General features: G+C 37.6%; 1 protein-coding gene across 1 annotated transcript; it reads left to right on the top strand.

Moving 5' to 3' along the window:
• On the top strand, positions 1-3,533 carry LOC112648202 (prefoldin subunit 1-like). The gene is made up of 2 exons (XM_035719453.2): positions 1-39; positions 3,039-3,533. The coding sequence occupies exons 1-2, from the start codon at positions 1-3 to the stop codon at positions 3,405-3,407; spliced, it is 408 nt and encodes a 135-aa protein (XP_035575346.1). The 3' UTR covers positions 3,408-3,533.
• The last annotated feature ends 14,615 nt before the right edge of the window (positions 3,534-18,148 follow it).

The following is an 18,148-nucleotide window of genomic DNA, read 5'->3' as shown; positions in this document are numbered from 1 at the left end:
ATGACTCTCAGTGTACTGTTCTATGATGATGACATCCTTGTTTGTGTTTCTGCCTCTCCCACCAGATTGATGTTTATTAAGGCGGCAGATTTCTGGGTTCCACCTCTTACCTTTTAAATTGGCACCTTGAGGGGAAACCCAGAAATAGGCATTTTTTTGATGAGCAGCCTAGGCAGTGGTCCCTGACGTGGGGAACGGAGTCCTCCACACGACTGTGGGCTCTTCAAGGATGAGGCCCGAGCCTTACTCAGTTTTGTATATCCAGGACTGTCCAGGACCTGGCAAACAGTAAGCATTTGATAATTGCTTGTTCAGTGAGTCAGGGATGACTTCAGGGCAGTCATGAACCTGGGAGTGGCCTGGCTACAGGGCGGGTGTGTCTCCACCTGCAGTAACCAGTGGCAGAGCCATGCAGTCAAGTGCTCCAGGAAGCCGGATGGCCTCTTTCTGAAAGTCTTTCAGCTAGACCTACTTTTCGTTTTATCAGTTTGGATTCGATATATTGAGATCTTGTGTCAAAATTTCATTTTTACAAGAGTCTGATGCTAAAAAAATAAGTTGGAAAACTGCTGTGCCAGTTTAAACGCTTTTTTAATTCAGAGAGAAAATAACCTCCAAGTAGGTAAGAAGTTTTAAAGAACTTTTAGAACCGTTTCTTGCCAGCCTCGGTGGCGCAGCGGTTTAGCGCCGCCTGCAGCCCAGGGTGTGATCCTGGAGATCCAGGATCGAGTCCCACATCCGGCTTCCTGCGTGGGGCCTGCTTCTCCCTCTGCCTATGTCTCTGCCTCTCTCTTCGCTCTCTCTGAATGAATAAATAAATAAATCTTAAAAAAAAAAAAAGAACTGTTTCTTGCCCATTTGCCATGGATATTGCTTCATCCCAGGATTATAACAAAAATTAGGTTGTGATTTTTTTTAAAAGATTTTATTTATTTATTCATGACAGACACACACATGCACAGAGAGAGGCAAAGACACAGGCAGAGGGAGAAGCAGGCCCCATGCAGGGAACCCGATGGGGGACTCGATTCCAGGTCTCCAGGATCACACCCCAGGCCGAAGGCGCCACTAAACCGCTGAGCCACCCACCGGGGCTGCCCTAGGTCATGATTGTTAAAAAAGCTTTTACTTTGATTCCAATTAGTTAACACACGTGTTACATTAGTTTCAGGTCTGCAGTATAGTGGGCAAATGGTTCCACACAGCACCTGCTGCTCTTTAGACTCTGATGTGTAATTGATCCTCAAATACAGGTAAAGACTGGATTTGCAGAGATTTCACACTGTCGTGCTGTCAGAACAAGATGGCAGAGGTCCATTGGCATCTAGATCTTCTAAGATCCTACATATATAATACCTTGGAATCCAAAGATATGTTCTCAAGCTAAATTCAGAACTATCCTGAACCTCAACACGGCCAAGATCCTCTGGCACGTTACTAAAATAGAGCATATCTCCGTGACCTTTTACTTTCTATGGTGTATGTTTCCATTACATAATTAATTCCTCTTCTCAACCCCTACATATAATTTCTGAAGTAAGTCCCTCCAATACACAGCTTAAATTTTGCTCCTTATTTCTTTTTTTTTTTTAAATTTTTTTATTTATTTATGATAGTCACAGAGAGAGAGAGAGAGAGAGAGAGAGGCAGAGACACAGGCAGAGGGAGAAGCAGGCTCCATGCACCAGGAGCCCGATTGCTCCTTATTTCTTCTTCTGGGTACTTTATCCCACACAGCCTATGTAGTTTTTCATTAGAAACAGAAGATACCATTTCCTACCCAGCTTGCAAACCCCCTTCCCATTATGCCTGCTGGCATTGCAAACGATGGCTTATGACTAAGGGGGCGGTGTCCAAAACAATCATCAGTTTTCTCACAAGAAGACAGGACTGAGCAAAATCTAGGAGCTTTAGATTTGCGTACAGTATTGTGGCCAACACTTTCAGAAAAATATTTGATTATTGGGGCGCTTGACTAGCTGAGTTGGTGGAACATGTGACTCTTGATCTGGAGGTTGTGAGTTCAAGCCTCATCTTGGGCATGGAACCTACTTAAAAGGAAAAAATTTCATCATTACCAAGTAAAATGGTGATTAAAAAAGATTCTAAATGTTCTGCTGTTGTCATTCATGGAATTTGCACTGTTACAACTTGCATTGATGTCATGTCCTTCTTTTATTCATTATTATCTAGGAGACATTAATATTATGTCTCTAAGTTCCTTTACCAAGTTTTTGAAATGCACAAGGCACGCTTGTCTGAGAGATGGATAGTCCTCTCCTGCCACCTAGTGGGGAAATACGGCGGCACAGCTCTGCATGAACTGTCTCTGGTTCCTGGCCCCAAACATCTGTAAAAGATTTATTTATTTATTTTATTTATTTATTTATTTATTTGTTTGTTTGTTTGTTTGTTTATTTATTTATTTATTTATTTATTTATTTTCTTTTAAAATATTTTTTATTGAAGTTCTATTCTAAATGATTTTTTTAAAAAGTGTTTGCTTCGTCGTGGATGGAACTGGAGGGTATTAGGCTGAGTGAAGTAAATCAATCAGAGAAGGACAATCATATGGTTTCACTCATATGTGGAATATAAGAAATAGTGAAAGGGATTATAAAGGAAAGGAGGGGAACTGAGTGGCAAATAATTAGGGAGGTAAACCATGAGAGACTCCTAACTCTGGGAAACAAACAAAGAGTTTGGGTAGAGGAGGAGATGGGGGATGAAGTGACTGGGTGATGGGCACTAAGGAGGGCACTTGATGGGATGAGCACTGGGTGGCAAATTGAATTTAAATTAAAAAAAAGAAAACTATTTTAAAAACAACTATATTCAACCTAAAAACAAAAAACAAGTGTTTACCAATCTCTCTGCTAGGAAATCATCCTCTGAATAGATACTGGCATATAGGTATATAAATATAGATATGAATATAGATACATCAATAAGAATGTTCATTCTGGCGTCTGATGTACAAATAAATTGGAAACAGTGTAAACAGCCCTTGGTGGCACAGGTGCACCGAGTGAACCAAGACGGTGGCTCCCGTGGATCTGGAGTTGAACAAGGCCTTCACAGAACTTCAAGCCAAAGATATTGACATTCAGCAGAAGGTGAAGCTTGCAGACATACGGATTGAACAGCTAAACAGAACGAAAAAGCACGCACATCTTACAGATACAGAGATTATGACTTTGGTAGATGAGACTAACATGTATGAAGGTGTAGGAAGAATGTTTATTCTTCAGTCCAAGGAGGTAATTCACCATCAACTGTTAGAGAAACAGAAAATAGCAGAAGAAAAAATTAAAGAACTGGAACAGAAAAAATCCTACCTGGAGCGGAGTGTGAAGGAAGCTGAGGACAACATCCGGGAGATGCTGATGGCACGAAGGGCACAGTAGGAAATCTCCAGCCAAAGCTTCCTGCCCCCTCCCATTCCTGGCAAGGGCAGGTGGGGGGCCCATGTGGAGAAACTTCTCTTCTGCCCTGGTGGACTTTTTATTTGGATGATCTCATAACCCTGTGTTTTCTACTTCATGATACCCCTTTGGACCCCAGTTCTGTATTTTTTATCTTGGCTCTATCTGCCACCCCTGTCCAGAACACTCTTCTTCCTTGGGGGTGAGTCACAAACTCCCAGGAGAGGTAAGATGGGAGCCATACATTAGGGGAATATAAATAATAGTGAAAGGGAATAGAGGGGAAGGGAGAAGAAATGGGTAGGAAATATCAGAAAGGGAGACAGAACATGAAGACTCCTAACTCTGGGAAACAAACTAAGGGTGGTGGAAGGGGAGGAGGGCGGGGGGTGGGGGTGACTGGGTGGCAGGCACTGAGGGGGGCACTTGACGGGATGAGCACTGGGTGTTATTCTGTATGTTGGCAAATTGAACACCAATAAAAAATAAATTTATTATTAAAAAAACAAAAAGATGGGAGCCATACAGCTAGGGGAGTTCTGCCCAAGCCTATTAACTAGTTATGCTTCTTAGACCAATAAAAGGCACGTGTTCCCCCAGCCACCCTACGAAGTCTGCCTTTCTTGAGCTGAAGGATGAGAACCAAGGGCCAGAGAGGTAGAGGCTTTCAATCTCAACTCCTCCCTGACTTCTTTATTTAAGTCTTTGCTGATTCTTTTGTCCCTTTCTGTTCCTTTGAGTAAATCCCTCACCTTCTGAACCTCCATGCAAATAAGAAGGAAGACGGGGGGGGGGGGGGGGGGGGGGGGGGGGGGATAGCTGAATTTAAGTAACCTTGGTGGCATGTTGAAAATGTTCTTCAAGAAAATGCAGTAATAAAGCAGCAGCACATCCAAAAATAAAAATAAAAACAAACAAACAAACAAACAGCCCTTGGGCTGAGTGAAGTAAGTCAGTCAGAGAAGGACAAACATTATATGTTCTCATTCATTTGGGGAATATAAATAATAGTGAAAGGGAATAGAAGGGAAGGGAGAAGAAATGTGTGGGAAATATCAGAAAGGGAGACAGAACGTAAAGACTGCTAACTCTGGGAAACGAACTAGGGGTGGTGGAAGGGGAGGAGGGCGGGGGGTGGGAGTGAATGGGTGATGGGCACTGGGGGTTATTCTGTATGTTGGTAAATTGAACACCAATAAAAAATAAATTTAAAAAAAAAGATACTTAAAAAAAAAAACCAAACAGCCCTTGGTTAAAACCAGTTCTATGTTTACCACAATGGAACTGATTAAAGAATGGGGTGTCACTATATGTTATAAACATACAAAAATACATGTTAAAAAAGTAAGGTGCATAAAGTATGACTTTATTCATGTAAAAATACGTTTTAGATGCTTGTAAATACATATAAAATATATACATGCAGAAAAAGAACTTTTAGAGAGTTAGCTTTAAGCAGTAAGAATAAGAGATTGAGACTTTTACCTTCCATTTTGTGACTTCATATACTGATTGAAAGAAATTTTATCCTGAACTTATTATATTTCTCAGTTTTATTTGTTCTTGGTTATAAAACAAATATGTATTTATTATAGGATATTTGGGAAATAGAAGCATTAATTATTTTTTAAAATTACTTGTAACCTCAGCACTGAGGTTACATATAAAATATAGTACTTTCATGTTTTTAAGTTTTATTATATTTCATTTGGAAATTTTATGGCTCAAAAACAAGCAACAGTATGAAAAAGTACACACAAAGAAGTCTCAGAATATCCATGGCATCCTGCCACCTGTAAATAAGTGTTTTTACTAGTTTCTTGGATGTGTACTCTATCGATCAGCCCCAGCCCCCAGCAGTCCCTGATCCACCCCTTACATTGCTATGGATTTGCCTATTTTATCTCAATGGATATTCTATCTAAATGGATATTCTATCTAAACGGATTCATACATTTGTGGTCTTTTGTAATAGGCTTTTTTTTTTCACCAAACATAATGTTTTCAAGATTTGACCATGAATCAGTACTTTATTCCTTTTTATGGCTGAATAATAATCCATTGTGAAGATATGCTATTTATCCACTCATCAGTTGATAGACATTTAGGTTGTTTTCACTTTTTTCTATTATAAATAATATTACTATGAACAATTGTGTAAAAGTTTCTGTGTGGGCATATGTTTTCATTTCTCTTGGGTATACATGTAAGTGTGGACATGCTGGGCTATATGGTAATTGTACACGTAACCTTTTGAGGCACTGACTGCCAGACGTTTCCAAAGCAATTTCATCCTTTTACTATCCTGCCAAGACTAGGGTTCTGATTTCTCTACCCTCTCATCAATACCCACTATCTCTTTTCAATCAATCATCCTACAATGTGAATTAATCTCACTGTGGTTCTGATTTGACTTTCCCCAAAGGCTAATAATGTTGAGCATCTTTTACTGTGCTTATTGGCCATTCAACTGTCTTCTTTGGAGGCATGTCTATTTAAATCTTTTGCCCATAAAAAGCTTTAATGAGATATAATTCACATAACATACTCATCTATGTAAAGTGTATAAACAACAGCAAAAAAGAAAGTGCACAATCAATGATCTCAGTTAATTTGCAGGGTGTAGAACAACCATCACCACAACCAATCTTAGGACATTTTTATCATCCCAAAAAGAAACACATATCCTTTAGCTGTCACCCTCCCAATCTCTTTCCCTCCTCCCATCAGCTTTTGGCAACTACTAATCTACTTCCGTTTTTATAGATTTGCCTATCTGGAACATTTCATGTAAATGGATTTTTACACTATATGGTCTTTTGTGTTTGGCTTCCTTCACTTAGTATAATGTTTTCAAAGTTCATCCATGTTGGGGCATATATCAGACAGAATTCTGTTACTTTTTAAGGCTGAGTAATATTCCATTACCTGTACATTACCATACTTTGTTTATCCATCCATCACTTGATGAATGCTTGGGTTATTTCCACTTTTTGGCTGTTGTGATAATGCTTCAATTAACACTGCTGTACAAGTATGTTTGAATCCCTATTTCAATTCTTTTGGGTAGGAACCTAGGAAGGGAACTGCTGGGTTGAATGGTAATCCTATGTTTAGCTTTTGGAACAAAAGCCAAACTTATCCACAACAAATGCACCATTTTACACTCATATCAGCAATAAATGAGGGTTCTTATTTCTCCACATTCTCACTTTAAAAAAAATTATTATAGCCATTCTAGTAGAAGTGAAGTAGTATTTCCTTGTGGTTTTAATTTGCATTTTCCCAATGACTAGTGATGTTGAGCATCTTTTCATGTGCTTATTGGTCATTTGTATATCTTCTTTTGAGTAGTATCTATTCAAATCCTTTGCCCATTTTTAAGTTGGGTTATGTCTTTTTGCTACTGAGTTGTAAGAGTTAGTTATATATTCTGGATATTAAACCCTCATCAGATATATGATTTACAAATCTTTTCTACCATTCTGTAGGTTATGCTTTCACTTCCTTGATAACGAATGACCTTTGATATACAAAAGTTTTTAATGTTGATAAAGTTCAACTTATTTTGTCGTTGCTTGTGCTTTTGATATCATATCTAAGAATCCATTCCAAGTCAAAAGTTATAAAGATTTACCTCTGTGTTTTCTTCTCAAAGTTTTATGGTTCTACTTGTTATACTTAGGTCAGTATCCATTTGAGTTAATTTTTGTAGATGGTGTGAAGTATGGTTCAAACTCATTCTTTTGCATGTGGATATCTAGTTGTCCTAACACCATTTATTGAAGAGATTATTTTTTCTTTAATTGAATGGGCTTGGCACCTTTGCCAAAATCAGTTGGCCATAGATGTATAAGTTTATTTCTGGATTCTCAATTCTGTCTCGTGTGTCAATCCTTATGCAAATACCACACCATTTTGATTGTTATATAGGTGAGGAGTGTGAGTCCAACAATTTTATTCCTTTTCATGATTGTTTTGACTATTTGGGGCCTCCTGCAATTCCATTAATTTTGAGGATTGGTCTTTCTTTCTCTGAAAAAAAAAAAACCCTCTAGAATTATGATACAAATTGCACTGAATCTGCAGATTGCCTTGGGCAGTATTTCCATTTAAATAATATTAAAAAAATAAATAATATTAAAGCTTTCATCCCATTAACCTAAGATGTCCTTCCAGTTTGGGGGGGTTTCTTTCAGTGATGTTTTTTAGCTTTCAGTGTGCTAGTCTCTCACCTCCTTGGTTAAATCTCTTCCTACATATTTTATTCTATTGGATGCTATTGTGAATGGAATTGCTTTCTCTTTTTTTAATTTTTTTTAAGATTTTTAATTTATTTATTCATAGAGACACACACACGAGAGAGAGAGAGAGAGAGAGGAGAGAGAGAGAGAGAGGCAGAGACACAGGCAGAGGGAGAAGCAGGCTCCACGCAGAGAGCCCGACGCGGGACTTGATCCAGGGTCTCCAGGATGACACCCTGGGCTGCAGGCGGCCCTAAACCGCTGCGCCACGGGGCTGCCCTGGAATTGCTTTCTCAATTTCCTTTTTGGATTGTTCATTGCAAATATGTAGAATGCATGATTTTTTCCCCATTTTTTGCGCTAAAATGAAATTATAGTTAGTTAACATACAGTGTAATACTAGTTTCAGGTGTACAATATAGTGATTAAACACTTCAATACAACACCCTGTGCTCATCACAAGTGTCCTCTTTAATACCTATCACTTATTTCACCCATGACCCCACCCACCTCTCCTCTGGTAACCATCAGTTTATTCTTTATAGTTGAGAATCAACTTCTAGGAAGCACAATTGATTTTTGTGTTTTAATCTTGTACATAGCAACTTTGCTGAATTTATTTATTGCTTCTAGTGACTTTTATGGATTCTTATTTTCTAAAAATAGAATTATGTCATCTGTGAATTCAGATAGTTTTACTTCTTCCTTTCCTATATGAATGCCAACTATTTCTTTTTCTTGTCTATTTGATCTGGCCAGAACTTCCAGTAAAATGTTGAATAGTAGTGGTGAAAGTAAGCACCCTTGTCTTGTTCTTAGAAAGTTTTTAGTCTTTCACCATGAAGTATGAAGTTAGCTGTTTTTTTTTTTTTAAGATCTTATTTATTTATTTGAGATAGAGAGAGAGAGAGATGGAAAGAGAGAGATAGTGAGAGAGAGCATCAGTGAGGAAGAGCGGGAGAAGCAGACTCCCCACTGAGCAGGGAGCCCAATGTGGGACTTGATCCCAGGGCCCCAGGATCAATGACCTGAGCTGAAGGGAGATGTTTAACAGACTAAGTCACCCAGGTGCCCCAGGCTGTGGGTTTTTCACAAGTGCCCTTTACTATGCTGAGAAGGTTCCCATTTACTCCTTGTTTTCTAAGTATTTTCTATCATAAGATGGTGTTGGATTTTGTCAAATGCCTTTCCTGTATCAATAGAAATGATCATTTTTACCATTATTTTAATGTGATGTGTTACATCGATTTTCTTATGTTGAACCAACACATTCTGAGATAAATACCACTTGGTAATGATGTATAATCTTTCAAATATGTTATTGGCTTTGGTTTCCTGGTATTTTGTTGAGAATTTGCACATAAATACTCATGAGGGATATTGGTCTGTAATTTCCTTTTCTTCTGATGTCGGTCTTTGGTATCAGGGTAATGCTGGCCTCACAGAATGAGTTAAAAAGTGTTCCTTCCTCCTATATTTTTGGAACAGTTTGTCAAGGGTTAGGGTTCATTCTTCTTTAAATGTTTTGTAGAATTCATCAGCAAAGCCATCTAATCCTGGTCTTTTGTTGTTGTAAGGTTTTTTATTCCTGGTTCAATCTCTTAACTTGCATAGGTTTGTTCAAATTTTCTATTTTTTCTTGAATCAGTTCTGGTAATTTTTGTGTTTCTAGGTATTTTTCCTAAGTTATCTAGCTATCAGCATATAATTACTCATACTATTATATCATTTTTATGTGTGAGTTTGATAGCAGTGACTCACTTTCATTTCTAATTTTAGATATTTGAGCCTTCTCTCCTTTTTGTCAGTTTAGCTAAAGGTGGATCAATTCTCTTGATCTTTTCAAAGAACCAACTCCCGGTTTCATTGAGTTTCTTTACTGTTTTTCTATTCTATTTTTTATTTATCTCTCTTCTAATCTTTATTTTTCTTCCAGTCTTGGGTTTAGTTTGATCTTCTTTTTCCAGTTCTTTAGGTATAAAGTTATGTTGATGATTTGATATCTTTCTTCTTTTTAAAATATAGGCATTTACAGCTACAAATTTCTCTCTGAGCAATGTCTTCACTACTTTCCAAGTTTTGGTATCTTGTATTTTCATTAACACAAAAAACTGCTGCTTGGGGTGCCTGGGTGGCTAGGTCAATTAAGCAGCCAACACTTGGCTCTGGCTCAGGTCATGATTTTAGGATCCTGGGATTAAGGCTCACATCAGGCTCCCCTGCTCTCTCTTGCTGTCTCTCTTTCTCTCTCAAATAAATAAATAGTTTTTAAAAAACCCAAACCCAAAAAACACTGCTGCTCTACAGCACCATCCTCCTCCTCTTTATGTTATCATAAATTGCACCTTTATTTAATGTGTGTTCAATAACCTAAATTTATAATGAATTTTATGTACTTGTCTTTTAAAACATGTAGGAAATAAAAGATGGAGTTAAAAGACAAAAATACAATGATACTGGCTTTTATATTTATCTATGTGTTTACCTATATCCTACATCTTTATTTCTTCATACAGTTGAGTTTCTGTTTAGTGCCCTTTCATTTTAACTTAAAATATTTCCTTTAGCATTTTTTTTGTAGGATAGATCTAATGGAAATGAACTCCCAGAGCTTTTATTTATCTTGAATGACTAATTTCTCCTACATTTTTTGAAGGACAGTTTTACTAGATACAGAATTCTTGGTTGACATTTCTTTTTTTGTTCCTTCAGTACTTCAAATATACCATCCCCTTTTCTTCTAGGCTCCATGGTTTCTGATGAGAAATTGGCTGTTTATCTTTGATGATCTCTTGTATGTGATGAGTTGCCCTTGTTGCCATCAAGATTATCTCTTTGTCTTTGTCTTCAATGATTAGATTATAATGTATCTCAGTGTAGAGAATGTTGAGTTTCTTGGATTTGTAGATTCATGACTTTCACCACATTTCAAAGTTTTTGGGCCATTATTTCTCCTAATATTCTTTCTGTACCTTTTTCTTTCCTCTGTCTATGACTTCCATAATGCATATTTTATCCTTTTATGGTGTCCCACAGGTCCATTAGGCTCTATTCATTTTTCTCCATTTTTTTTTTCCTTTGGGGTCTTCAGATTGCAGAATTTCAATTGTCCCATCTTCAAGTTCACAAAGTCTTCATCCTGCTCAAATGTGATGTTGAACTGCCCCAGTGAAAATTTTATTTCAGTTATTGTACTTTCTAGCTCCATAATTTCTATATGGCTCCTTTTAATAATTTGTCTCTTTAATGACATACCACATTTGTTCATACATTGTTTTCCTGATTTTTTCAGTTCTTAGTACACGCTTTCTTTTAGCTCTTTGAGTGTATTTAAGGCAGCTGATTTAAAGTCTTTATCTGGAAAGGAGTTAAGATGGCAGAAGAGTAGGGGGCTCCTAAGCTTGTCTCATCCCTCAAACATAGCTAGATAATTATCAAATCATTCTGAACACCCAAGAAATCAATTTGAGGTCTGAGAGAACAAAAGTTGAAAGTAGAAAAGTAACCACCTTTTGGAAGGTAGGAGGTTCAGAGAATTGACTTGGCGAAGATATAGCTGTGGATATGGTAGTGGGGAGGGAGCCTCCTTATGGAGGTTACCACAAAGTATTATAGGCAGTGGAGCACAAAATCTGCAACTTTAGAAGTCTGCTACCATGGAGGACATGCTTGGCTTAAAGGTGCCTATTAGCAAAGTGGGGCAGAATCTCAGGAGTCACAGCATGATCTGAGGATCCCCTGGGTGGCAAGAACTGGTGGCATCAACCTGCTGTGCTGTTTCCAGGCAGAGCAGCTGGGAAGCTGGCTGAGAGCAGTGGGTCTTGGTGCCAGCTTTCAGCTCTATTTTGCCATGAACTGCCAACTGCTGCACAGTCATGCAACCACTTTCCTGAGACTGGCCAGCAAACTGCAGAAGTGCAGCAAGACCCTCCCCTGGAAGAATGCATGGATCCATGCAGTGGGCAACCCTAAAATTTGGAGTTTTGAAACTCACTTTCACACCTGAGATAAAAAAGCTTTGACACAGGCTGGGTGAATGCAGCATTCGGGTGAAAGCTGGGGACACAAGTGGGGTGATTGCTTTTCTATGAGGGCTCACTGAAGAGTGGGGGCTGTGAACTTGCAACTCCCAGGCTAGAGAGTGAGTCACACCATATTCATCCTGCCCATCCTCGTTGAAAGGAGAATACTTTTATTCTTTATTTAAAAATTAAAAAAAAATATTTTCTTATTTTTTCAATTCCTTTTTAAATTTATTATTATTTAAAAATTTTTTAGCTTTACATATACACTTTGTATATGCTTTTGTTTATTTTCAGTTTTTTCTTTTTCTTTTTCTCTCTTTAAATTTTGGGATCTAGATTCTTTTAACAAGGAGACAAAAATGTACTCAGGAGATAGATAGGTTTTGGGGGTTGTTTTTGCTTGTTTTTCTTGTTTTATGGGGTTTTTTTCTTCTTTTCTTTTCTGGATAAAATGATGAGATGGAGAAATTCACCCTAAAGGAAAGAACAGGAAGTAGAACTCATGTCCAGGGATTTAATCAATACAGCTATAAGGAAGATGTCTGAATTAGAATTTAAAACAACAATTATAAGGATTACTAATTAGCCTTGAAAAAAAGCATAAAAGACACTAGAGAATCTGTTGCTGCAGAGATAAAAGAACTAAAGTCTAGTTAGGCAGAAATTAAAAATGCTATAAACTGAGATGTAATCCCAAATGGAGGCCATAAAAATGAGGGTGGACAAATCAGTGGAGTGGATCAGTGATATAGAAGATAAAATTATGTAAAATAATAAAGATAGAAAGAAGAGGGGGAGGAAGGTAATGGACCATGACGGTAGACTTTGGGAATCCAGCAACTTATTAAAATGTAATAACATTTGTATCATAGGAGTCCCAAAAGATGAAGAGAGCAAAAAAGGGGCGGGTTTATTCAAACAAATTATAGCTGAAAACTTCTTTAATCTGGGGAAGGACATAGACATCAAAATCCAAGGAGCACAGAGAACTCCCATTAAATTCAACAAAAGCCAACCATCGACAAGGCATATCAGAGTCAAATTCACAAGATCCACACACAAGGAAAGAATCCTAAAATCAGCAAGAGAAAAAAGTCCTTAACCTACATGGAAGACAGATCAGGTTCATACCAGATCTGTCCACAGAAACATGGAAGGCCAGAAGAAAATGGCAGGAGATATTCAATGTGCTGAATGGAAAAAATATGCAGCCAAGAGGTTTTTATCCAGCAAGGCTATCATTCAGAATAGAAGAGACAAAGAGTTTCTTGGACAAAAACTAAGGAGTTTGTGATCATTAAACCAGCCCTACAAGAAATTTTAAGGGGGACTCTCTGCATGGAGAAAAAATGACCAAAGCAACAAAAACTAGAAAATACCAGAGAACACCACCAGAAATACCATCTCTACGGTTAACACAATGGCACTAAATTCATATCTTTCAATAATTACTCTGAATGTAGGCAGACTAAATGCTCAATCAAAATATATAGGGTATCAGAATGGATTAAAAAACAAGATCCATCTCTATGATGCCTACAAGAGATTTGAGACCTATAGAGATCTGCAGATTTAAAGCGAGAGGATGGAGAACAATCTATCATGCTAATGGATGTCAAAAGAAAGCTAGAGTAGGGCATCCCTGGGTGGCTCAGTGGTTTAGCGCCTGCCTTCAGCCCAGGGCATGGTTCTGGGACCCTGGGATCAAGTCCCATATCAGGCTCCCTTCATGGATCCTGCTTCTCCCTCTGCCTGTGTCTCTGCCTCTCTCTCTTTTTGTGTCTCCCATGAATAAAGAAATCTTAAAAAGCTAGAGTAGCCATACTTATATCAGACAAACTAGATTTTAAAACAAAGACTGTAATGTGAGATAATTAAGGGTCTATCCATCAAGAAGATCTAGCTAGTTGTAAATATTTATGCCCCACTCAAATATATAAATCAATTAATAATAAACATAAAGAAATTCATTGATAATAATGTAATAATAGTAGGGGACTTTAACACTCCACTTACAGCAATGGACAGATAACCTAAGCAGAAAATCAACAAGGAAACAATGACTTTGAATGACACACTGATTGATTGGACTTCATAGATATTTATAACATTTCATCCTAAGGAGCAGAATACACATTCTTTTCAAGTGCACATGGAACATTCTCCAGAAGAGAACACATACTGGGTCACAAGTCAGCCCTTAACAAATATAAAAAGGTCGAGATTATACCATGCATATTTTCAGACCATAACACTATGAAACTTGAAGTCAACCACAAGAAAAAAATTGGAAAGATCTCAAATATATGCACTTACAGACCATCCTACTAAAGAAATCAAAGAAGAAATTTAAAAGATACATGGAACCAAACAAAAATGAAAACATGACAGTCTAAAATTTTTGGGATGCAGCAAAGGTGGTCTTAAGAGGGAATTCTATCAGACATTTAAAGAAGAGCTAAACTTATTCTATCTCAAACTGTTCCAAAAAATAGAAATGGAAGGAAAATTTCAAAAATCATTCTATGAAGCCAGCATTACTCTGATTCCAAAACCAGATAAAGACTTCACTAAAAAGGAAAATTACAGGCCAATATTCCTGATGAACATGGATGCAAAAATTCTCAAGAAAATACTAGCAAATCAAACTCAACCAGTACATTAAAATAATTATTTGCCATGATCAAGTGAGACTTATTCCTGGGCTGTAGGAGTTGTTCAACTTCATAAATCAACCAATGTGACACACCACATTAATTAAAGAAAGAATAAGAATCATATGATCCTGTCAATAGATGCAGAAAAGGTATTTGACAAAATATAGCATTCTTTCTTGATAAAAAAAAAACCCTCAACAAAGTACAGATATATGGGATATACCTCAACATCATAAAGGCCATATATGAAAGACCCACAGTTAATATCATCCTCAATGAGAAAAAACTTAGAGCCCTTCCCCTATGACCAGGAATAAAACAAGGATATCAGCTGTCACCATACTATTTAACATAGTTCTAGAAGTCTTAGCTTTAGCAATCAGATAGCAAAAAGAAATAAAAGGCATCCAAATTGACAAAGAAGAAGTCAAACTTCACTATTTTCAGATGACATGATACTCTGTGTAGAAAACCTGGAAGACTCCTCCAAAATATGCTAGAACTAATACATGAATTCAGCAAAGTTGCAGGATAAAAAAGCAATGTGCAGAATCTGTTCTATTTCTATACATCAATAATGAAGCAGCAGAAAAGGAAACCAAGGAATTGATCCCATATATAATGGCACCAAAAACACTAAGATACCTAGGAATAAACATAAGGAGGTAAAAGATCCATACTCTGAAAACCATAGATCATTTTATTGAAGACTACACAAAGAAATGGAAAAGCATTCCATGCTCACAGATTGGAAGAACAAATATTGTTAAAATGTCTATAGTACTCAAAGCTATCTACACATTTAATGAAATCCCTACCAGCATTTTTTCACAGAGCTAGAACAAACAATCCTAAAATTTGTATGGAACCTTGAAAGACCCTAAGTAGCCAAAGTAATTCTGAAGAAGAACAAAACTAGAAGCATCATGATTCCAGATTTCAAGCTATTTTACAAAGCTACGGTCATCAAGACAGTATGGTACTGGCACAAAAACAGACACATAGGGTAACCTGGGTGGCTCAGCAGTTTAGTGCCACCTTCAGCCCAGGGCATGATCCTGAAGACCCGGGATCGAGTCCCGCATTGGGCTCCCTGCATGGAGCCTGCTTCTCCCTCTGCCTGTGTCTCTGTCTCTCTCTCTCTCTGTCTCATGAATATATAAATAAAACCTTTAAAAAAACAGACACATAGATCAATGGAAGAAAATAGAGACCCAAGAAATGGACCCACAATTATATGGTCAACAAGTTTTTAACAAAGCAGGAAAGAATACTCAATGGAAAAAAGACAGTCTCCTCAACAAATGGTGTTGGGAAAACAGGACAGCGACATTCAGAAGAATGAAACTGGACCACTTTCTTACAGCATACACAAAAATAAATTCAAAATGAATGAAAGGCCTAAATGCAAGACAGGAAACCACCAAAATTCTAAAGGAGAATCAGGCAGGAAGCACTTTGACTTCAGGCCATAGCAACTTCTTACTAGACATAACACTGGAGGGAAACTAAAGCAAAAACGAATCTAGAAAGAAAATCTAGAAAGAAATTATCAAAGTCAAAACCCAAAAAACCCCAAATAATCCAGCTAAGAAATGAGCAGAAGATGTGACTAGACACTTTTCCAAACAAGATATCCAGATGGCTACAGACACATGAAAAGATTCTCAACACCACTCATCATCAAGGAATTATAAATCAAAATCACAATGAGATAACACCTCACACCTGTCAGAACGGCTAAGATTAACAAGGGAAACAAAGGTGTTGGCAAGGATGAGAAGGGGGAAACCCTCCTGCACTCTTGGTAGGAATGCAAACTGGTGCAGCCACTCTGCAGAAAAGTATGGCGCTTCCTCAAAAAGTTATAGAAATACCCTATGACCTAGCAAATTACACTACTGGGTATTTAACTGAAGGATACAAAAACAGATTCAAAGGGGTACATGCATTTCAATGTTGACAACACCATTATCAACAATAGCAAAACTAAAAAAAAAAAACAAAACAAAACAAAAAAAACAACAATAGCAAAACTATAGAAAGAGCTTGAATGCCTATCAACTGATGAATGGATAGAAAGATATGGTATATGTATTTGCAGTGGAATTTTACCCAGTCATCGAAAAAAAAAAAAAAAAAGAAATCTTAACATTTGCAATGATGTGGATGGAGTTACAGTATATTGTGCTAAGCAGAATAAATCAGTCAGAGAAAGGCAAATACCACATGATCTCACTCATATATGAAACTTAAGAAACAAAACAGATGAACATATGGGAAGGGGGGAAAAGGAGAAAAGAGAGAGGGAAGCAACCATAAGAGACTCTTTTTCAAAAAGATTTATTTATTTATTGGAGAGAGAGAGCACACACACACACACACATGCACGTATGTGTTTGCACAAGCTGAGGGGAAGAGCAGAGGCTCAAGCAGAATCCTCAAGCAGACTCCCTGCTGAGCACAGAGCCTAACACAGAGGTCCATCCCAGGACCCTGAGATCATGACCTGAACCAAAATCTGCAGTCAGATGCTTATTGACTGAGCCACCTCAGTGCCCCCCACAAGACACTCTTAACAATATATAACATACTGAGGGTTGATAGTGGGAGGTGGCCAGGGTGATGGGTATTAAACAGGGCAATTGTGATGAGCACTGGGAGTTGTATATAAATGATAAACCACTGAATTCTACTCCAGAAACCAATATTGCACTGTATATTCACTAAAATTTAAATAAATAAATAAAAAAAGCAGGTGCTTGGTGACTTGGTTGGTTAGGTGCCTTACTCTTGATTTCAGCTCAGATCATGATCTTAGTGTTGTGAGATCAAGCCCTGCATCAGGCTCCACATTCAGTGGAGAGTCTGCTTGAGATTCTCTCTCCCTCTCCCTTGTGCCCCTCCTTTCCCACTTCTCTCTTTCTCTCTCTCACATACATACATAAATGAAAGAATAAATAAAGTCTTTGCCATAAGTCCAATGTCTGGGCTGCTTCTTCTTTTTTTAAAAGTAGGTTCCACACCCAGTGTGGAGTCCAATGTGGGGCCCAAACTCACAACCCTGAGATTAAGACTGGAACTGATATCAAGAGTCAGACATTCAAACAACTGAACCAATGGCACCCCCAATGTCTGGGCTTCCTAAGGAATGGTTTCTATTAAGTGATTTGCTAATATTTTCTCCTGGTACATGCCTTGTCTTCTCATTCTGTTAATGATCTGTTCATTCTTTCAAAAATCCAAAGTTCTCAATTTTGATGAAGACCAATTTATTAAATTTTCTTTTGTAGACCATATTTTTGATGTTATATCCAAGAAATCTTTGCCTAACTCAACATCATGAAGATTTTTTAAAAGATTTTATTTATTTATTCATGAAAGACACACACAGAGAGAGAGGTAGAGACAGAGGCAGAGGGAGAAGCAGGCTTAATGCAGGGAGCCCAATGTGGAACTCAAACCCCGGGACCGCAGGATCATGCCCGGAGCTGAAGGCAGACGCCTAACCGCTGAGCCACCTAGGCGTCCCAGTATTATGAAGATTTAAAAGTATTTTTTTCTGCTAGAAGTTTTATAATTTGGGGTTTTAGATTTATGATTCATTTTGAGTCAAGTTTTCATTATGCTGTGAATTATGATTCAAATGCCATTCATTTTGCATGTGGATATCCAAATTTTCCAGGACCATTTATTGAAAAGTCTGTTCTTTTTCTAATGAATTAGCTTTATTACTTTATTGAAAATCAATTTACCATGCATGTGTGGGTGTATTTCTGAACTCTGTTCCATCCTAT

This window comes from Canis lupus, chromosome 7, assembly GCF_003254725.2.
Source record: "Canis lupus dingo isolate Sandy chromosome 7, ASM325472v2, whole genome shotgun sequence".
In the NCBI taxonomy this organism is placed as follows: domain Eukaryota; kingdom Metazoa; phylum Chordata; class Mammalia; order Carnivora; family Canidae; genus Canis; species Canis lupus.
The sequence above is the reverse complement of the archived record's forward strand: the minus strand, read 5'-3'. Positions and strand labels throughout refer to the sequence as shown.

What these genes read in the sequence shown, in the direction of transcription:
- LOC112648202 (XM_035719453.2), top strand. Translation starts at nt 1, where the DNA reads ATGACTCTCAGTGTACTGTTCTATGATGATGACATCCTT. An exon ending in TCTATGATGATGACATCCTT is followed by an intron (nt 40 to 3,038) that starts GTTTGTGTTTCT and finishes GAGTGAACCAAG; the next exon opens with ACGGTGGCTCCCGTGGATCT.